This window comes from Orycteropus afer, unplaced genomic scaffold (genome assembly GCF_000298275.1).
Source record: "Orycteropus afer afer isolate SDZICR_OR568_19922 unplaced genomic scaffold, OryAfe1.0 scaffold00013, whole genome shotgun sequence".
In the NCBI taxonomy this organism is placed as follows: Eukaryota; Metazoa; Chordata; class Mammalia; order Tubulidentata; family Orycteropodidae; genus Orycteropus; species Orycteropus afer.
Window position 1 is genome coordinate 20,819,869 of NW_006921600.1, and position 19,022 is coordinate 20,838,890.

The following is a 19,022-nucleotide window of genomic DNA, read 5'->3' on the forward strand; positions in this document are numbered from 1 at the left end:
GTAGCATAGACCAAATATGCTACTTCAGTTCCATCTATAAAATGTGGTTTCTAGGCTCCCTCTAAGCTGTGCACCTCCACCCACAAGGAGATGAGACTGACCATTGTACATGGCCTAAGGCAGTGCATCTCTTAGTAGTAGAAGGGGCCATCTGTCCAGCCTATGGAAAGCCCTCTTCCCCTGTTAGACCAGTCACCCCCACTACTTGGAGCTCCAGAGCTTCCTGCTCTCCAAGTTCACACTCAAGAACTTGTTAGAAATTGTCAACCTGGCTCCTAATTTCCTCAGCACATGATCTGTTCTCCCTGAAGCCCTAGCTATTGGGAGAGCCCTGACTGACCCTCCACTGTGGACCAAGTAGAATGAAAAGGCCAGCATTGCTGTGGGGTTACCAAGTCAAGCGGCTCACCCAAAGCCAAGCCAGGCCCTGGGCCCAGGGACTCTTCTCCCTCTGACAAAGAAGAACCTGATATTAAGCCACAGGTTTGGACTCAAAACTGTGATCACTGATTAGTGACTAGTCATCTACTGAAAGGGAGCTAGCTGGATTCATTTTATAAGGAGACAAACCCTCCACACACTTGCCCCAATCTACAATCATGCAGGAGCATGTTGTGAATATATTACGTTTACTAATTTATTAAAGGAGCTCTGGTAGCGTAGTGCCTAAAGCACTTGACTGCTAACTAGAAGGCTGGCGGTTCAAACCCACCAGCAACTCCTCGGAAGGAAGGTTGGGCAATCTACTTCCGTAGTGATACTGCCTCGGAAACTCAAGGAGCTGAATTGAAAGGGTTTTTTAAAGGAAGGGAAGAAGGGGCATAGCATCATTTAAGTACCTACCACATGCCAGATGAGGAACTCTGGTGGTGTAGTGATTAAGCACTCAGCTGCTACTGACCAAAAGGTTGGTGATTTGAATTCTCCAGTCTCCACAGAAGAAAGATGGGGTAGTCTGCTTCCATAAAGATTTATAGCCTTGGAAACCCTATGGGGGTCGCTATGAGTTAAATTTGATGCGATGGCAGTGAGTCTGTTTTATTTTTAGTTTATTTGTCAGAAAAGGGGTATGCAGAAAAGACTATATGAGATAAGGAGCTCTGGGGTTGTAGTGGTTAACACACTAATTTATTAAAGGAGCTCTGGTCGGACTCAAGGAGGGGTCACTATGAGTCAGGTCCGACTTGGTCTGACTCGACGGCACATAACAACAACAACAACAATTTATTAAAATGAGAATGATCTAGAACAACCTATCCTCACCAGTGAAAAACAACTAGTTTAAGGACCAGAGAAGGTGACTTTGTGCACGATGTACTTTGTGCACCCCTCAATAGAAGAGGTCACTCTGCTAATTCAAGAAAGGAGAAAAGAGTTGTTGTTGTTAACTGATATCAAATCAGTGCCTGACTCATGGTAACCCCAGTGGAACAAAATGCTACCTGGTCCTGCACTTTTCCCATGATTATTTGCAGCTTGGACCATTGTGATCTGTAGAATTTTTATTGACTGATTTTTGAAAGTAAAAAAGCCAGTCCTTTCTTCCTAGTCTTTCTTAGGACTGGCTTTTTGGAAGCTCTGCTGAAACCTGTTCAGCATTGTAGAAATACAAAAGTCTCCACGGTAGATGGATCATGACCATGCATGAGGTGCATTGATTAAGAATTTAACCCAAGTCTCTAGCATGGAAAGTGAGAATTCTACCACTGAACTGCCAATGCCATCCTGAGAATGGGGTAGTGGGTCTTGGAGCTAGAATCTCTCTAGTCCTTAGATGTCCCATCACAACATAAAGATAATAACATTCACCTCTTGGGGTGCTTTGATGATAGATGAAATCGTGTAAGAAAAGAGCCAAGCAAAGTATCTGGCACATAACTCCAAAAACTCACTGCCATTAAGTGGATTCTAATTCTTTCTAATTCAAACCCCATAGGATTTCCAAGGCTGAAAAGCCTTACAGAAGCAGACTACCTCATCTGTCTTCTGCGGAATGGCTGGTGGGTTTGAATGGCCAACACTTTGGTTAGCAGCAAATGTCTTAACCACTACAACCCCAGAGCTCCTTATCTCATATAGTCTTTTCTGCATACCCCCTTTCTGGCAAATAAACTAAAAATAAAACAGACTCACTGCCATCGAGTCAATTCTAACTCATAGCAACCCCCATAGGGTTTCCAAGGCTATAAATCTTTATGGAAGCAGACTACCCCATCTTTCTTCCATGGAGACTAGAAAGTTCAAATCACCAACCTTTTTGTTAGTAGCAGCTGAGTGCTTAATCACAACACCACCAGTTCCTTATCTGGCATGTGGTAGGTACTTAAATGATGCTATGCCCCTTCTTCCCTTTCTTTAAAAAATCCTTTCAATTCAGCTCCAGCCACACTGGAACTAAGCCCTCCCATGGTCTGAATCTCTAGGGCTTGGGAGAAAGTTTGGTTTTGAGAGGAAAGGGTTTCTAATGAGTCCTAAAATATAAGGCCCTTCAATTACTAGCAGAGAAACAGTGCTTAAGCTTTAGTTTTGGGCAATGATGTTCTGCTCCAAAGAGCAAGGATGCCCCCTCTTACTATTTCTCCTGGGACTGGACTCTGTGCTTCCTTGCTAAGATCACGCTCTGCCAGGTTTGCCTGTCCAACTGTGCATTCTGAAGCGCTTACCCCTGGCCTGGGGCCATACAAAGGGTAATGGGTAACACATACATATCCTCCCTCCATGCAGATATGCATAGCCACCCAAGCATTCACAAATGGAGAGGAAGTCTGTGCAGGGAGTCGGAACCCTCACAATGAAAATGTTTCACATTTGGATCTCTGTAACCCAGGGCAAGACACTTTACCAATCCAGAAGAGAGGCCACATCGCCCAACCCATCCTATGGAAAGACCCTCTCCTGTCTCACAGAAACATTAGGAAGCTTGCTTATCTAGAAATGAGGATGGGGTAAGGACTTTGGAAAGGCACTGCTGGTTTGGGCTCTTAAAAGCATGTGGCATTTTGTCCTCCCACCCATGACTACACCAAAGCTAGCACAAATGACAAATGGTAAGTTCCCTGGTACTTGGCAGACAGCCAATCCCAACTCTTCCAAAGGAGACTTCTGGGTTCTCATCCATCCTCCAGGCCTCCTCTTCATGCAACTACCTTATAGGTGCCCAGAACCAGGAAGACGTGTGGCATAGTGAGAGAAATCAGCCCTGCCTTTTGCCCACTCTCAGTGAGGGGATAAGGATGTAGCCATTTCCAATCTGATCCAGTTTTGCTGAGCATCTAGTCCTTGCTGGCCTTCTTATAGCTGTTCCCACCTGGGAACTGCTGCCATGTAGCTTGTGGTGCATACTCAGGTGGTTCCCCCAATAGTGTCCCTTGAACACATCCAGGTTGGGGTTGACTCTGGTATTTGGCTAAGGTTCACTCCAGGAGTTAGTCATTGCCCTGGTGTGAAAGATCTGGGATAATCAACTGAACCCACGAGAGCCTTAAGTTGTCACCTGACACCCACATCTGTCCCACCTCCTCCAACCTGCCCCCACTTAGTCTTCCAAAGAACAGAAAAAACAAAGTGTCTTTATCTCCACAAGGAAATAAAAGGTTTCCTTACTGGGAAATTCCCTTACGGAAAAGAAAGAACCAAGGTAAACAAGTCTATTGCCTTTGGCTCAAAGAACTAGTGGAGTGTCTCTAGGAGATGAGGGCAGAGGCCAAGGTACTGGGGGAAGGCCTGGGAGATAATACCCTGTGCTGTGGGTCTTGTGCCTGGTCTCTTTGGAGCTTCCTTATCTTTATGGGCACTCATTACTGCCCAAAGCTTATTATCTTGGTTTTCTCCTTTTAACACTTGTGGAGTCCATTCTAAAGTTTACAGCCTATCAAAGTCCATGGGAAAGTGCAGACTCCTCTCCTCCTCCAGGCTGTAGTTAGGATCTTAGCAAAAGCTGCAGTCATGGTAGGCCCTGAGACCTTCCTCCCTCCCCAAACCTAGGCTGGGTTCACAATGTTGACAGGATTCCCATGGAGTGTACCCTCTGCATGGCCTTGCCATGCATTCTCCATTATTGTCTACTCTGCCCTCTCCAGCCAGGCTATTAAAGGCTATATCGTCTACATTTTTTTTTCTTTCCTGCATTTTCTCCATGCAAATGTTGCCCCTCTGGTTCCCCATTGTCAATTGCTCCAAGGGATGCATCTCCATAGAGTATTTGGGTGCGTCATCCTGGGTTGAGTGATCTGCATGTATATCTTATTAACTATTAGGCTAAGAGACAGCACCTGGGAGTGAGTTTTATTCCAGGCCCAGAATGTATCCCAGGACCATAGTATAAGGGGTCCCACCAGACTCCATCTGACCAGTAATTCTGGTCATTATTGTGTTTTTGGATTTTGTTCCACGTTTTTCCTCTCACTATATCCAGGATTTCCAGTCTTGATCCTTTGCCCAGTGATTGGCATTGGTAGCCAGGCACCATCTAGTTCTTCTGGTCTCAATGTCCACGATATCCTAGGGCTGATTGCTTCCAAATGCCCTTGGTTTTTTGCACTCTTCTTCGCTTCTGATGATAGGAGACTATTAGCTGCATCTTAGATGGCTGCTTGAAAGCTTTTAAGACCCCAGTCACTACTCACCAATGTAGGTTGAGGAACAAGATTTTTATGTATTTTGTGGTGCTGATTGAGTCTGGTGTCCCCCAGTACTATGGTCCTGAGTCAGTAGATACGTTGGATCTCTTCCCCCTCCCTTTTGTTTTTGGCCTCCTATGTTTTTAACCCTGACACCAGAACTGAGTGGTTGGGAAACCTTGGGCATGACACTCAGAGTCTTAAGATCTTGATTTTCTTATCCATTTGTTGTTGTTAGCTGTGGTCCAATTGGCCCCTGACTCATGATAATCCCATGCACAATGGAACAGAATGTTGCCCAGTCCTGCACCATCCCATCCCCATCATCAGTTGCAGATCGGACCATTGTGATCCACAGAGTTTTCATTGGCTGATTTTGGGGAGTAGATCCCCAGGCCTTTCTGCCTAGTCTGACTTACTCTGGAAGTTCCACTGAAACCTGTTCAGCATGATAGCAACACATAAGCCTCCACTAACAGATGGCGGTGGGTGTTCATGAGGAAGTGCACTGGCCAGGAAACTAGCTTGGGTCTCCAGCATGGAAGGCAAGAATTCTATCACAGTGGTGGTTCAGTTATAGAATTCTTATCCATAAAACAGTTCTAATTAAATCTACTCTGTCTTATTTAAAGGCAAGTTAAAAGGCTCAAGTGAATAGTGTAAACCATCACACACACACACACACACACACTGCCATCAAGTCAGATCCAATTTATAGCAACTCCTCCTTGGGTTTCTGAGGCAATATCACTACAGAAGTAGATTGCCCAACCTTCGTTCCAAAGAGTGGCTGGTGGATTTGAACCACCAGCCTTCTGGTTAGCAGTCTAACGTCTTAGGCACTATGTCACCAGAGGTCCCAGTGTAAACCATAGTACTTTGATAAACAACAGGGATAAGCATAAAGCATAAGCATGTTCATGTATTTGAGATGGTGGCACAGTGCCTAAGGCATTTGACAGCTATCAGAAGGCTAGCAGTTTAAACTCCTTGGAAGAAAGACTGGGCAATGTATTTCAGTAGAGATACTGCCTCAGAAACCCAAGGAGGGGTCGCTATGGGTTGAGTCAACTCAACAACAGTGAGGTTTTTCTTTTTTTTAATAGTACAGTGAAAGAGGTTAAGAGCTTGGACTTTGGAGTCAGACACATCTGGCTCTGATTCTGTCCCACCAGCACACCTAATTCCTGTGTAACCTTGAGAAAACTAGTTAGCCTTTGAATTTTCATTTCCTCAGCTGTAAAGTGTGGATAAGAATACCCACCTCAAAGGGTACATATGAAGTTTAAATGAGATAATGCCGTATATTATCTGGATGTGATAGAAAAGTTGGTGGTGATTATTACCATTATCACTACATTTACAACCTTAATAATTATGAACCCTCCTCTACTGGTCTCAGCTTGTTCCTCTGAACACACCATAAAATATGCCAGCCCCCATCCACCTCCAAGTGATGTATGGAGGGCAGCTGAATTGGAAAGATGGGGCCATATGTTGACAGAACCAATTAGTGAGTCATTTCTTAAATCTCATGGTGTGCCTGGGACCTCGTCTCCTAGATGAGGACACAGAAGAAACAGCATATGCATTCTTATCCCAAAGGGGCTGGCAGCTTAGTTGAAAAGACAAAAATCCACTGGTAACTATTGAGAAACAATATGCATGTGAGATGAGGATTTGAGTTGTAGTGGGAAAAGGTGGAGACATTCATTCATTCAGCAGGATGTATGTCAATTGCTGGAGACACAAAGCCAAAGAAGAGCTACAGAAACTCTAAGGTCAACTAATCTTGGAAGACAGAGAAGTTTCATCTCCTGTGATTATTGTCTTCCAGCATCTCACACAGGCAGTCACCTGGGCCACACAGACCCTGAAGGAGCCACCAGCCATGATGCTTTTGCTCCTCACCTGCCTGCTGGCTGTCTTCCCAGGTAAGTCTCCAGACTAACTCTCCATGGCTCCACAACCTTCATCTACCCCTTGAGAATCAGTCCCCTGGGAACCCTAAGATGAGACTCATCCTCAGGGATGTCCTCTCAAAACATGCATGCCCTTGAGAGGAGTCACACAGAAAAAGCCGCATCTGAAAAGGGATTAGTGAGGACTGATGGGGATCAGGGGCAATTCTTACTTTCAAGGCCAGGGGTCTGGTGAAAGGTTTCCAGTGGGAATAAAAAAGACCTTGACCTCTGGAAGCATCTCTGTGATTTACTATGGGATTTTGGGGAAAATCACTTACCTTTCTTGGCTCTCAATATTTTTATCTGAAAAAAAATTTAAAAAAGGAAATAATCTACAAAATGTCTTTAGAAATAAAGATATAATAGCAAATCCAAAGGTGTAGTACCCTAACAAAGGTGGTATTGTTAATTTTTTAAAAAATGGATAATATCATTAAATAAGTTTGTTATTCCATTGTCCTTAAGATGAGTATACTCAGTTAATTTAAAATATAACTTAATAATGATTAATCAATCACTTTACCCAATTCCAGCAAGGGTCTGACTATCTTATGTGATAAATATTTCACAGAAGGCACAAGTGGCAGGTGGAAAAATTTTCTTTTCAAGGTAGGCTGTCTGGATGCCTTCAGCAGAATTTACCTCCCAAGGGCTTCAGAGAGCCTCTGTCTTCTCTCTCCACAGTGGTTTCCATGAAGAGTCCCATATTTGGTCCCCAGGAAGTGTTTAGTGTGGAAGGCAACTCAGTGTCCATCAAGTGCTACTACCCAGCCACCTCTGTCAACCGGCATACCCGGAAGTATTGGTGCCGGCAGGAAGCCAGGGGCCACTGCACAACCCTCATCTCCTCAGCTGGTTTCATCTCTGAGGGCTATGTGGGCAGAGCGAACCTCACCAACTTCCCGGAGAACAACATGTTTGTGGTGGACATTACCCATCTCACCCAGAGTGATTCTGGGAAATACAAGTGTGGTCTGGGCATAAATAGCCGAGGCTTGTCCTTTGATGTAAGCCTGGATGTTGAAAAGGGTAAGGACCCAGGCTCCTTGGGCTTCTGTGGGAAAGTGAGAGGGAATTACCTCATGGGCAACGGGAGTGCTTGAGGAAGAACTTCCTGAGAGGGGAGGGTGTGCAGTTCTATATGGTGTGCGGAAGGCTATGGGCCATCCACCCTCCAGAAGCAAGGACTTTTCAAAATAGATGTTGGGAAGGAGACCCATGGGGCCAGTATGGGGGCTGGCAAGAAATATACCTTCCTAAGTCTTTGGGGCCTACCATATATGACTTTACTGAAACCCTAGCTTAAAAAGGCACTGGGAAGACAACTTCTGTCATGTATACTGCAGGTGGAACAGGACATCTGTGAGCTGAGGAAGGTAGAATAGTCAGAAAGAGATTTTGAGGGAGCCATAAATTCCTGCCATCAATGCACCCCAGGTCACTGTTGTTGTTGTTAGGTGCTGTCAAGTCAGCTCCAATTCATAGCGTCCCTACGGACAACAGAACAAAACACTGCCCAGTCCTATGCCATCCTCACAATCCTTGCTATGTGTTGCAGCCACTGTGTGAACCCGTCTCATTGAGGGTCTTCTCCTTTTTCACTGACCCTCTCCTTTACCAAGCATGATGTCCTTTTCCAGGTCACTCAAAAAAAAAAAAAAAAAACCCTCACTGCCATCAAGTTGATTCTCACTCAGCAACATCCAACACTGTAAATCTTTACAGAAATAGACTGCCTCCGCTTTCCATGGAGCAGTTAGTGGGTTAGAGCCACTTACCTTTTGGTTAACACACAAATGCCTTAACCACTACACTACCAGAGGTCCTTGGTCACTCAAACCAAAAACCAAACTCACTGCTGTTGAGTTGATTCTGACTCATAGCAATCCCCATTGAGTTTCTGAGGTGGTAAATCTTTACAGAAGTAGATTGCCCCATCTTTCTTCTGCAGAGCAGCTGGTAGGTTTGAACCACCAACTTTCTGGTTAGGAGTCAAATGCCTTAGGTACTGTACCATCACAACTCCTTCCCTGGTCACTCAACTCACTGCAGTCTAGTCGAATCCAAATCCGACTCATAGTGACCCTTCCTTGGGTTTCCGAGGCAGTATCACTATGGAAGTAGATTGCCCAATCTTTCTTCTGAGGAGTGGCTGGTGGGTTTGAACCACCAGCCTTCTGGTTAGCAGTCAAATGCCTTAGGCACTACATCACCAGAGGCTCTAAATAAAATGCATATTTGTTACCTGGGAGCCAAGGAGCTCTGGTGGCATAGCAGATAAGGGACTTGACTGCTAACTGAAAGGTCAGCAGTTCAAACCCACCAGCTGCTCCATGGAAGGAAGACTGGATGATCTACTTCTGTAAAGATTTACAGCCTCAGAAACCCAATGGGGTTGCTATAAGTTGGAAATGCTTGATGGCAGTGAGTTTGGTTTTCTTTTTTGGGGGGGATCCATTAGATCATCAACACTAGTGGCATGAATTAGACAATCAGCTGTACCCCACAGAACAAGGCCCTAAAGGGATAGGTCACTGAGAAGCCCTGCCTGAGAGAAAGGAAAAGTAAGAGGGCTCTTTCTGGCAAAGATTCAACAGTGAAGGCATTTTAGATCATGAAGGTCAACCAAGAAGAAAACAGAATCTTAAGAGAGGAAATTTTGAAGAGAAAAGAAGAGCTCCCAAAGATGTTTATTTCTCCTTTGAGATGTGCCTAGTATTGCCTTTTTATGGGCTTAATAAAGGATTTATTTAGGTAGTGATGGAGATTCTTAGAATTGCAGTAACTTAAGAGCAAAGGGGACCTTAGCACTCCTTCTATATAGGATGTTCTAGAATGACATTGTAGACTGAATGCAACCTCTGATTAACACTTGAGGGTAGAAGAGTTCATGACTTCACAAAACAGTTCACCCAGTGTTTGAATTTTGAGAAGCTCCTACGGCAATGAGCTACAATTTGCCACTCTGTTACCTACATTCATTCTGTTCATTTCAATGCACATAGTTCTGGGCATTTACGAGGTATAGGCACTGTGCAGGAGAGTCATACACAAGCAAAGTGTGTCTCTGCCCACAGGAGCTTCCAGACTGTGGCGAAGGCAAATATATATATATATATATATATATATATATATATATATATATAATTAACTATATACAATGTTGGATGTAATAAGTGATTCTTATATAAGTATCCAAGGAGCACAGAGAAGGGAGAGATTACACCCAGTATGAGGAAGGCTTCATGGAGGAGGCAACATTAAAGCTGATCTTACCAGAATTAGGTTGACAGTATCCCTTTGGGGAGAAGGGTATTCTGGGTGATAGACACATTCAGATCCTTTTCAGGAACAGTGAGTAGTTATTTGTTGCAAGGAGGCGGAATTACCAACATGTACCCCCAACCTATCCTGCAGGTCCTGTGTTTCCAAGTGATACTCAGATCTACACAGAAGACCTAGGTAGAAATGTGACCATCAACTGCCCTTTTAAGGCTGAGAACATACAGCAGACAAAGTCCTTGTGCAAGAAGACTGGCCAGAACTGCGTCACGGTCATTGACTCCGCTGGATCTGTGAGCGCTGACTATGTAGGCAGGGCAAGCTTTAATCTACAGGGTACGAGCAAACTAATGTTTACCGTTACCATCAGCCGACTTCAGCCGAAAGATGCTGGGATGTATGTCTGCAAGGCTGGGGAAGAGAACAAGAATGTGGATCTCCAAGTGCTGAAGCCAGAGCCTGAGCTGGTTTATGGAGACTTGAGGGGCTCAGTGAGCTTTGACTGTGCCCTGGGCTCTGAGACTGCAAACGTGCCCAAATTTCTGTGTCGAATGAGCACCGAGGAAGCCTGCGATGTGATCATCAACACCCGGGGCAAGAAGGCTCCGGGCTTTGAGGGCAGGATCCTGCTCACCCCTATGGACAAGAATGGAGTGTTCAGTGTGCTGATCATGGGCCTGAGGAAGGAGGATGCAGGGCGCTACCTGTGCGGAGCCCACCCCGATGGTGTGCCAGGGGATGGCTGGCCCCTCCAGGCTTGGCAGCTCTTTGTCAATGAGGGTGAGACCCTGGAGCGGGGAGCAAGAAGGGGTAGCAATCTAATGAGCTCAGCTCTCTTTTCCAGGGCATGAACTATGAATGAGTCTGTTCATCAATATGTCTACAACATCCACTCACTAATGGGCCCTGAGCTGGATGTAATATGGGCAGCAGTACCAGAGAGCTAGTACTCTCTGCCTTGTGTTAAGGAAAAGAAAAAAAAACATTTGCCATGAAGTCAATTCTAAGTCATCACAACCCCATATGTGTCTGAGTAGAACTGCACTCCTCAGAGTTTTCAACGCCTATGATCTTTTACAAATAGATACCAGGCCTTTCTTCTGAGGAACCTCTTCTCTGTTATCAAAGATCTTTCGACCTCTGTTTCTGCTTAATGGGAATGAGGACAGTGAAATTCCTGATTGAGGTGATTGATTGTCTGGGTTTTAGAGAGCCATGGTGTGCAGCCCACTATGAGGACCTCACATGGAATCCCAGTGCAGAGGCAGGGCCTACAGAGGTCATCTATCCCCTCTCACTGACCCCCAAGTAGGATAGCACCTCATTCACCACATTCATATGGGAGAGAGATTGGCTTATCTTACTTTTAAAGCTTTCCAGGAAGGCACTTCCCCAGCTTCCATATTTTCTGCTCCAACACCTCTTAGTCAGGGTTACTTGTCAGTTAGCAGGATCTGACCTACTCAGCTCTCCTTTGAAGAACCAGCAACATGATAAGTAATTAAACCCCTGCTCCTTCTCAACCTGGAGCACTCTACATAGAGTTTCCCTCATGAGAAGTGCAAACAAGTACTTGCGATTCAAAATATCTGTCCTGGTGCCTTTTCTTTAAGGGATTCCTATCCCTTGTGTATCATTTCTCTATATGGCTTTGGGTCCTTACCACATCTCTCCACATTCTGCAGTCCCCAGGGTTCTCATTGGAGTGTTGGCTACTTTGAAAATGGCTGTCTCTCTCTTTGAGGTGCTCCTCAGGGTTCTCAACAACAAAACTTATCTATGCTACATATAGTGTATTTTAAATATATTTTCTTAAGTTGGAGAAAATCCAAATCCACTTGTTATGTGATGAGTTAAATAGACAAAAAATTACATAGAAGGAGATTTTGTAAGAAGTCAAAGGGAAAGAGCTAATACACTCTCCTTACACTCCTTCCAGCCTCTGCTCAGAATAATGAGGAAAGAGAATGAGATGTCCAGACTGGTGGTTAAGGTCACTGGAGTATGGTCTTGATGGCCCCTGCTATAGGCTCTGGATCATTAGTCTTTACCATTTTCTGAGGAGGGTAAGGTGATTAGTATAAACTTCACTCCCCACCTCAAAAGTTTCTCAGGCCATGCAAGACCACTACTGTACTGTCATCCTTCATCCCACCTTTCTCTGTGCTTCCAGAGACCAACATTCCCCATAGACCCTCTGTGGTGAAAGGTGTGGCCGGGGGCTCTGTGGCCGTACTCTGCTCCTACAGCCCTAAGGAAAGCAACCCCCTGAAGTACTGGTGTCGCTGGGAAGAGACTAAAAATGGCATCTGCCCACTGTTGGTGGAAAGTGAGGGGCTGGTTAACCAACAGTACCAGGGCAGGCTGGCACTATATGAAGAGCCTGGCAATGGCACCTACACTGTCATACTCAACCAGCTCACCACTCAGGATGCTGGCTTCTACTGGTGTCTGACCAATGGTGATACTCGCTGGAGGTCCAGTTTGGAGCTCAAGATTGTTGAAGGTAAGAGTGGAACTGGAGTGAAACAGGGGGCAGCTCTAATACCTCTCTAGTCAGCAGCAGTGTTACCTTCCCCATATGCATATCCACAATTTTTCCATTCACATTTAATGCCATGCTAGAGGGGATAGTCCTCAGGAGAGAACCTACTTTCTCAGGTCCAGTTTACATACCTGTAACAAGTACCCTTCCATGCACACCTCTTTCTGCACCCTTGAAACTAACACATGGAGCACCTCCTGTTATCAATAACATTGTCCTCTTTTATAGTATATACAGTGTCACCTGAAGTAGAGTATTGAGTGCAGCTCATTGTATTGAGACGAGGAGAGAAAAGAAACCAAGCTGAAGTTAATGTACAAGATTCCATGTTCCATGATAGATTCTGGATTGATTCATGATGGTCATCAATAATAATTATTAGGTAGACCCCAATCACATCTTTTTATGTATTCAATATAATGTATTTATTTACAACACTGTCCAAAGAGAAAATGGGCCATGGGCACAGGTCCTCACCTCAGTCACATCCCTGTAGCATCACCAGTGCCAACTCCTGTGCCTATTTTTCCCTCCCTCCAGGAGAACCAAACCTAAAGGTACCGAAGAATGTCATTGCTTCAGTGGGAGAGACTCTCAAGCTCCCCTGCCACTTCCCATGCAAGTTCTACTCATACGAAAAATATTGGTGCAAGTGGAGCAACAAGGGCTGCCAAGCCCTACCCAGCCAAGATGAAGGGCCCAGCCAGGCCTTTGTGAACTGTGACCAGAACAGCCGGATCATTTCCCTGACTCTGAACTCAGTCACTAAAGCTGATGAAGGCTGGTACTGGTGCGGAGTGAAACAAGACCACCGCTATGGAGAGACTGGAGCTGTCTATGTGACAGTGGAGGAAAGGACAGTGGGTGAGTCTCAAGGGCAAGCCTTTGCCCCATAAGACCCCAGAAGCAGGACACTTTAAGGCCCCTGCCTAACAGCTTACCAGTGGTAGTCTTGAAGTTTGGCTAGAAGAGGGTAGAGGAGGAAGAGATTTAGCCCCATAAAATCTCATTTAGCCCTACAAAATGACATCCCAGATAAACATACAAACTAAGAAAAATAATAGGCTTGCTATTTAACCTCAGCTTCAAGGCAAATCACATAGTTTTCTTTCAAACCATTTGTAGCCCCTAAGCCTCTTCTATAGATAAAAATTCCAGAGTCTGTGTTATAAATCAATAAATCACTCCCCACTGACAAAGCTTGCTCTCAGAAGAGGGCCAGCTACCTTCAATTACAAGGAGAGGTAAAGAAAATTAAGGCAACCTCTTCTAATAATATTTGCATTGTAAGCCTCTTCTTTAAATGTTGCATGAAATGTTTTATCCTTAATTACGGTATTTTTAGTTCTCCTTAGTTAGTCCTAGTTCCCTTTAGTTAGTCCTAGGGAGCTCTGGTAGCATAGTGCCTAAGGCACTTGACTGCTAACCAGAAGGCTGGTGGTTCAAACCCACCAGCCACTCCTCAGAAGGAAGATGGGGCAATCTACTTCTGTAGTGATACTGCCTCGGAAACCCAAGGAGGGGTAGCTATGAGTCAGGTCCGACTCGACGGCACATAACAACAACAACAACAACAGTTAGTCCTATAGGAGTCCTTGGTTGGTGCAAACAGATAATGCACTCAGCTGCTAACCAAAAGGTTGGAGGTTTGAGTCCACCCTTGGAAGTAAGGCCTGGTGACTTACTTCCAAAAAATCAGCCATTGAAACCTCTGTTGTTGTTGTTATGTGCCGTCAAGTCAGACCCGACTCATAATGACCCCTTCTTGGGTTTCCGAGGCAGTATCACTACAGAAGTAGATTGCCCCATCTTCCTTCTGAGGAGTGGCTCGTGGGTTTGAACCGCCAGCCTTCTGGTTAGCAGTCAAGTGCCTTAGGCACTATGCTACCAGAGCTCCTATGTAGCACAATTCTACTCTGACACATATAGGGTTGCCATGAGTCTGAATAAGGTCAATAGAAACAGAAAATGAAAAAAGGAAGAAGAAATCCTATTGTGTTTGACTCACCCTGGTAGATCATTGACAAACTGCCACCAGGGGGTAGTACCAAAACACCAAGCCCTATAGTGAGGAAGCCTGGAGCAGAGCTTCAAAGCTGTGAAAAATCATCGTCTTTAAGTGATGGATCAGCCTTTGTACACAGCTGGATCTATGATGGAGCCTTATTGATGGAAAAGAGTGTGGTATTAATGAGGCAGAGATAGCATCTGACAAGCTAGAGAAAGCCACCCCTCCCTCTATTTCTAACACCTTCCTAGGTTCTATGCAACAGCCTTGAGCTACAACAATGACCCTGAGATTCCTAATGAAGTTTCACTCCTCACACTTCATAATCTCAAGGAGAAAGAACCATACCTACCCTCTCCCTACTTTGCTCTGCTCCAGAGTCCCATGATGTCAGCCAAGCAAATGCTGCTCCCAATGGGGAGGTGGTGAAGCCAAGTGTACGGAAGTCTGGAAACCATGTCATTCAGGATCCCAAGTTTGCTGTGGTGGAGGATTTTGAAGATCCAGTTGGTGAAAGCAGAGCTGACACAAATCCTGCCAGGTAGGAAGGGTTCAGGGCTCCTGAGTTGGGGTACATCCCAGAGGCTGAGGCTGGGCCACCAGGGACATGGAGGAGAATCTGTCCACCCTAACTGCCTTTGCTTGTGCTTGGGAAGGGCTGACGGTGCTCTCTGGCCTTCTCCCTGTAGTTGGAACTGTGTCTTAGTTTCTTAGCGCTGCCATAAGAGAAATACCACACGTGGTTGACTTTAACAAACAGAAATTTATTTACTCACAGTTTAGGAGGCTGGAAGTTTGAATTCAAGATGCCAGCTCTAGGGGAAGTTTCTCTCTGTGCACTCCAGGGTGAAAATCCTTTCCTCAGATTCTCTAGCATTCTTCTCAGCATTCTTTGGAGATCTCCACGTGGCATGTCTCTTCCTCCATTTGTCCTTCTTTGCTTGTCTGCCTAAACCTGCTCTTTTTCTATGTCAAAGGTGGTTAGGTTTAAGATACACCCTACATTGGCATAGCCTCATTAACATAAAAAAGAAAATCCTGTTTTCAAATGGGATTACATCCACAGGTTAGGATTTGGACACATATTTTGGAGGTGACACATTTCAATCCATAAGAGACCATGTTTATAATTCAGTTTAATGCCCCAGGATTAAGACACAGAGTAGGCCTAGTCCTTGGCTTTGCCTTGTCTGGGCAGGCTGCTTGGAAGAACAGAGCTAGGGAGCTGTATCAGGAGGAGAGAGGGGTCAGCCTGGGAGAAAAGGAGCCAGAGTCAACTGGCCAGCGCATTCTGGGAGCCCAGGCTTCCCTTTCAGCAATTAACTAACTTAATCCTTTTTCCAGCACTGAAACTAGAGGACAAGGCGGGAGCTCCACAGTTCTGGTCTCCACCCTGGTGCCCCTGGCCATGGTGCTGGTGCTGGGGGGTGTGGTTGTGGGAGTCCTCAGAGCCCGGCACAGGAAAAATGTTGGTGAGTTCCTGGGATGCTCCCTGCCCCACCTCTAATCTTGAGCCCTCCATCTTGGCTCTGTTGCCCATAAAGAAGGCTATCATGATCTCCTCTCTTTCATAGGCTAAAAGAAAGGATTCTGGGAAAGGAGGGTAGGGAAGACAAACACACACATACCCCAAAATTAAAATAAATGCTGCTGTCCAAATACTAGGAGTCCCTGGGTAGTACAAACAATGAAGAGCTCAACTACTAACCGAAAGATTGGTGATTAGAACCCACTCAGAGATGCATCAGACAAAAAGGCCTGGCAGTCTGCTTCTGAAAAGTCACAGCCATGAAAACCCTATGGAATGTAGTTTCGCCCTGCAACACAGGGTATCATCAGAAGTTGGAATCTGGTTACTGGTTTAAATATTGTCTCTTGAAGGGCATCTCTGATTGCTCAGGGTCTAAGTACAAAGGCAGGACAGCCTAAGAAAAGGAGATGAGGATGTTGGTAGACCTGGACTCTCATGCTAATGTGATAACTAAAGGGCTGTGTGACTTGGGGCAAGTGCTCATTTTATACTTCAGTTTCCTTTTACTCAAAGCAAGAATGGTAAAAACCACTTCAACAGGCTGATGTAAGGATGATATGAAGCATTGTGAATTGAAAGGTCACCTAAGTCAAGAATTACTGAGTCTTGATTATCCATGAAAAGGGATTGGGGCGGAGACTCAGATAATCCAGAAATCATTTCCAGTCAGCTTTGAATAATAGTAGGGATGCAAAACCAGAGATACTTACTCTCATCTCTGCTCTTCTGTGGGGCTGCAACAGATCCTCCACAGAGGAGCAGCACATCCCTAAGCTTATTATTCTCATGCCCCATCTCATCCCTTTTCTAACACTTCTTTCTCTTATTTAGACCGAATTTCAATTAGAAGCTATAGGACGGACATTAGCATGTCAGACTTTGAGAACTCCAGGGATTTTGGTGCCAATGACAACAAAGGAGCTTCTTCAGTCACTCAAGAGACATCCCTTGGAGGAAAAGATGGTATGTGTCTGCACCCAAGGGAATGTTCAGCCCCTTAAAGATCAAGAACTGGATCTGACTCCACATCTGGGGTGGGAATATGAGTTAGGAGATCTAATCCATATCCTCTTCTTTACTCAGACTTCAGCGCCACCATAGAAACCACCATGGAGAATGAAGAACCCAAGAAGGCAAAAAGGGTAAGGGTAAGGAGAGAGAGATGGTTTCACTTGTGTGGCAGGAAATGCAGCATGAGGGACTGTAGTTAGATATCAAGAAAAACTATCGCAAAGTGGGTCCCAATCCTATAGCTCCAGAGCTCCTTCCAGAATAGGGAAGGTATCGTAAATACTAATGAGGAGAACTTTTTTTTTGAGGAAAAGATGTATCTTACTGGGAAGGGATAGGTTGTTGGGTATTAAGTGGATGCAGATGAAGAAGGAGATGAGCTGCATTTATAGACTTTAAAGCCATGGTTGAGTAACAGTTAAGTGCTCCACTACAAATCCAGAGGTGAGTGGCTCCATGAAAGAAAGGCCTGAGAATCTGCTTCTGTAAAGATTACAGCTTAGAAAACCTTATGGAGAAGTTATACACTGTCACATGGAGTTGCTATGGGTTGAAATTGACTCCACAGCACTGAACAACAAACTTGGGGTAGAGAGGGAGACTGGGAAATGAGGAAGGCAAGTGCAAGTAAGATTTAGCCACAGGTTGGAAGACCACATCTCAAATGATTCAGTGGATGCTCTTCCTGAGCAGTGGAGCCTATGGACTTCAGGTCACTGCCCTCCCTTGAGGGTTTTCTCAGGACCAAATTTTGCTAGGCCTGGAAGACATTTGCATGTAGTGGGCAATTTGATAGTCACTAGAAGCCATTGCCTACCCTAACCAAGTGTCATAATACTTGAAACCCCACGAAGGCTACTTTTGCCTTTAGGTTACAATTACCCTCCCCTCATGCTCCTTAGGGAGCTCTGGTAGCATAGTGGCTAAGGCACTTGACTGCTAACCAGAAGGCTGGCGGTTCAAACCCACCAGCCACTCCTCGGAAGGAAGATGGGGCAATCTACTTCTGCAGTGATACTGCCTCGGAAACCCAAGGAGGGGTCGCTATGAGTCAGGTCTGACTAGATGGCACATAACAACAAAACAACAACAACAACATGCTCCTTAAAGTTCAGGGACCCTCAGTAGGATAACATCTCATATCTTTAATCCTAAGGTGTTAATGCTTTTTATCATATCTACTTTCCCTCACAAAAGCAGAGACCCCAGCATTTGCAACAAGTAAGAGAACCAATTATTCCTGCACACAGCCTCCTCCTCTAACCTTGTGGTGCTGAAAGGCTACCTCTTTGCGCTAGTGTTGTTGTTGTTGTGTGTGTGGGCTGGTAGAACAAGAAAAATGTAATTCTCCGTGACTGGCAGCAGTCTTGCTGCCTTGACCTGTGAACTGTGTGGCAGAGCTTCCGGGGACAGGCCCATGCAACAGAGATGGTTCCACTCCATGTGTTGGAAGGAGGTAGTGAGACAAGAGGAGGTATTTTTAGAGGCTGCAACTTTCCGTTTCTCAAAATAAGTCCTCTTGGTGAGCATGGGAGCCTCCGAAAGAGCAGTCAGTTCACACAGGCTTTTGTTGCTTGGGCCCAAGATTATGAATTCAGTATATTTAGTGCCTCCCCTACCTCCTGACCTCCAGCACTGAGCCAGTGGCCCAAACACTGACTGCCTTTTGTCCTGTTGCTCCTTCAGTCATCCAAGGAGGAAGCTGACATGGCCTACACTGCCTACCTGCTCCAAACCAACAACATGGCTGCAGATGTGCAAGACGGTCCCCGTGAAGCCTAAGCAGCATGCTGGCGTTTCCTCCCTCTGCCTGTTACAATCACCTTAGAATCATGTTGATTTCAAGGCCCTCAGCTCCGGGGGGCTCCTGCTGCCTGCACTCATATGCCACCTAGGCTTTTCCTATCTGTCCTCAGAGGGTGTGCTATTCCCCTCCTCACTGGCCTAATATTTCCAGTTTATTTCTATTGAGAGAACCCCTTTTGGAAGGTGTGTTGTTGTTGTTACTGCAGAGAGTTTTGGAAGGTATAGAAAGAGAATTAAGGTCTTAGAGGGGCCTTTC

The 19,022-nt window shown here is 45.3% G+C and overlaps 1 protein-coding gene across 1 annotated transcript; it reads left to right on the plus strand.

The window, feature by feature from the left end:
- Positions 1-6,510: 6,510 nt before the first annotated feature.
- PIGR (polymeric immunoglobulin receptor) lies at positions 6,511-18,742 on the plus strand. The gene is made up of 10 exons (XM_042782515.1): positions 6,511-6,553; positions 7,268-7,612; positions 10,001-10,645; positions 12,039-12,371; positions 12,951-13,274; positions 14,797-14,959; positions 15,763-15,890; positions 16,781-16,912; positions 17,033-17,091; positions 18,647-18,742. Exons 1-10 carry the CDS (start codon positions 6,511-6,513, stop codon positions 18,740-18,742), a joined length of 2,268 nt encoding a protein of 755 aa, XP_042638449.1.
- Positions 18,743-19,022: the final 280 nt, after the last annotated feature.